Here is a 2,500-nt window from a genome sequence, read left to right as displayed (position 1 = left end):
CAATACTGAGTTTGTGGATTTCATTGGATGAAGTGATGGTTCCGTCCTCATTCATGTTTTTTCCACCAAACAGATAAATGTCCTGCATGGGTGAAGAAAACGACAACAACAATAACAGCTAATGACATCATGATTAATGAGGATGATGCTGAGAGCAGCGGGGGTGGGGGGGGGTTGACAGCGTCTGCTGTCAATCAGCTGGAATAAACAACACAGGCAGCTTTCATGAAGAGCAACTGTTATATGTTGACAATGACAAGCCAGTTACTAACAGTTTGGTGGTGTGTGTGTGTGTGTGTGTGTGTGTGTGTGTGTGTGTGTGTGTGTGTGTGCTGACCTTGTCGTGGTGTGCGCTCAGGGTCTGTCCTCTGCAGGACGGAGGCGACTCTCCCTTCACTTCACATTTCTGCCAGACCAGATGATCTGAACAGAGCAGACATGGAGCGCAGCAATCAATAATCAATAATCTGTGTAATATAACAGATACCAATAATCTGTGAATAATCTGTGTAATATAAAGGACATCAATCATCAGTAATGTAGAAAACATCTCAAATGTTTTTTGCCGTTTTAAAGGAGTATTCCACCCTGTTGTGGGTCCATAGGCATTAGCTACACACTTTACACAGGAAATGTGTGTGTGTGTTCATGTTTCTGTGTGGAGTCATGTGACCTGACGGCCGCTCTGTGTTTGTTGTGTTGTTGTTGTTGTTGTTTACCTGTGTTCAGAACATGGAGATCTTTATAGAATTCTCCATCTGCTCCACGGCCTCCGAACATGAAGACCTGATCACCAACCAGAGCAAAGGTCTGGTCGTACCTACACACACACACACACACACACACACACACACAGAGTCACACACACACACACACACACACACACACACACACACACACACAAAGAGTCACACACACACACACACACACACACACACACACAAAGAGTCACACACACACACACACAAAGAGTCACACACACACACACACAGAGTCACACACACACACACACACACACACACACACACACACACACACACACAGAGGTTAAGGTGGTTTTGGTTGGACTCGGCTGTGAACTCGAGTCCCTCTCAGGACTGACCCGTCTGCCCCCGGCTGCCTCCTGCTGTCGCCCCCTGCAGGTCATGTCATGTTACTGCTCCCTCACACACCCGTCTGTTTTTCACACCGCGCCGCCACACACCGCCACAGTGTGGCGCTCTCCCCTGGTGGAGCTACGACTCACTGTGCCGTGGCGCCGGCAGGGACTAATGCTATGACATCATCGCTGCGGATGTGAAGCTGTCACTCCAATCGGAACTAACCAATAGAGACGTGTGTTACATCTGTCAGGCTCCGCCCACCAGATTCAGCTGAACATGAAGAACGTGATGATTTGCAAACTAAACCCTCCATCACCCTCAGCAGCACCGACGCCGACGCCACGCCGAGCACCGGAGCCTCACCCACTCCCTGTCTGTGTGTGCGTGCGTGTGTGTGTGTGTGTGTGTGTGTGTGTGTGTGTGTGTGTGTGTGTGTGTGTGTGCGTGGGGCGGGGTCTCACCGTGCACACGGCGGCGTTCCCATCGTCCTGACCGGCGTCCAGGCCAGAGACACTGAAACAGGAAACAGGAAGAACACTGTGACCTCATGACCTCCAGGCATATCAAACCCTCACCAACCAATCAGCTGATGTTCTCCAAAGAGGGCGGGGCTTAGCACAAGACAGACAGACAGACAGATAGGCAGAGAGACAGACGGGCAGACAGACAGACAGACAGACAGACAGACAGACAGACAGACAGACAGACAGTGACTGGAGCTCACAGTCTTCTTGCATTTACTTGTTTTTAATTATAAAAATGTTCATGTAAAATTTTTAAACTCATCTTCTGCTGCTTTTCTTCTATTTTTCCTTCATTTTTTAAAACTAATATAACAATGACAATGACAACAGACTGATGTTGTAGTTTGTACCACTGGACACTTTGACCTGCACACGAGTCTCAGCCTTAAATCTCAGTCACCAGAGTCCTGGATTACTAATAATCAATACTGCCTCAAATACTGCGACTGCTTGTGCTACCATGACAACTGCACTGTACTGCAGTACTCCTGCTGAAATACTTTGTGTCTTTAATCCTCACAGCTGTCACGCTGTCATCTTCACACCTGTGTTGAAGACCATCAGGTCGTCGGCTGGAGACCCGCCCACAATCCCCCCGTACACGTAGATGTTGTCGCCCACGGCAACAGAGCTGTGTCTGAGGGTCCTGAGGGCCACGCCCCCTGTTGCTAGGCGATCCCAGGTCAGAGACACTGAGAGAGAGGACAGAAACATCAGCTCTCCTCCGATCAAATCAGTTTATCTCTGTTCACAAATTCACATCAGCATTTTCAGAAACTCAGTTGCAGCCAATAATGTAATAACTGCCAACGACGTAATAATTTTTCCGTTCTTAATGTAATAAAAGTCAACAATGTAATAACTTACCAATAA

The 2,500-nt window shown here is 48.2% G+C and overlaps 2 protein-coding genes across 2 annotated transcripts in view; one reads left to right on the top strand and one right to left on the bottom strand.

Annotated features, from left to right (window-relative positions):
* The window catches only part of LOC115369164 (rab9 effector protein with kelch motifs), a 15,526-nt gene that overhangs the window by 8,122 nt on the left and 4,904 nt on the right, over window positions 1-2,500 (bottom strand). The window contains exons 6-10 of the mRNA XM_030065734.1: window positions 2,173-2,319; window positions 1,565-1,616; window positions 720-820; window positions 338-423; window positions 1-82 (exon numbers count right to left, since the gene is read on the bottom strand). Coding sequence (XP_029921594.1) covers window positions 1-82; window positions 338-423; window positions 720-820; window positions 1,565-1,616; window positions 2,173-2,319 — 468 coding nt within the window. The remainder of the gene's footprint in view (window positions 83-337; window positions 424-719; window positions 821-1,564; window positions 1,617-2,172; window positions 2,320-2,500) is intronic.
* ccni (cyclin I) overlaps window positions 1-2,500 on the top strand; it is a 31,263-nt gene that overhangs the window by 26,893 nt on the left and 1,870 nt on the right. The gene's annotated exons all lie outside the window — the stretch shown is intronic.

This window comes from Myripristis murdjan, chromosome 12 (assembly GCF_902150065.1).
Source record: "Myripristis murdjan chromosome 12, fMyrMur1.1, whole genome shotgun sequence".
Lineage (NCBI taxonomy): Eukaryota > Metazoa > Chordata > Actinopteri > Holocentriformes > Holocentridae > Myripristis > Myripristis murdjan.
This window is presented reverse-complemented; position numbering and strand designations above follow the sequence as displayed.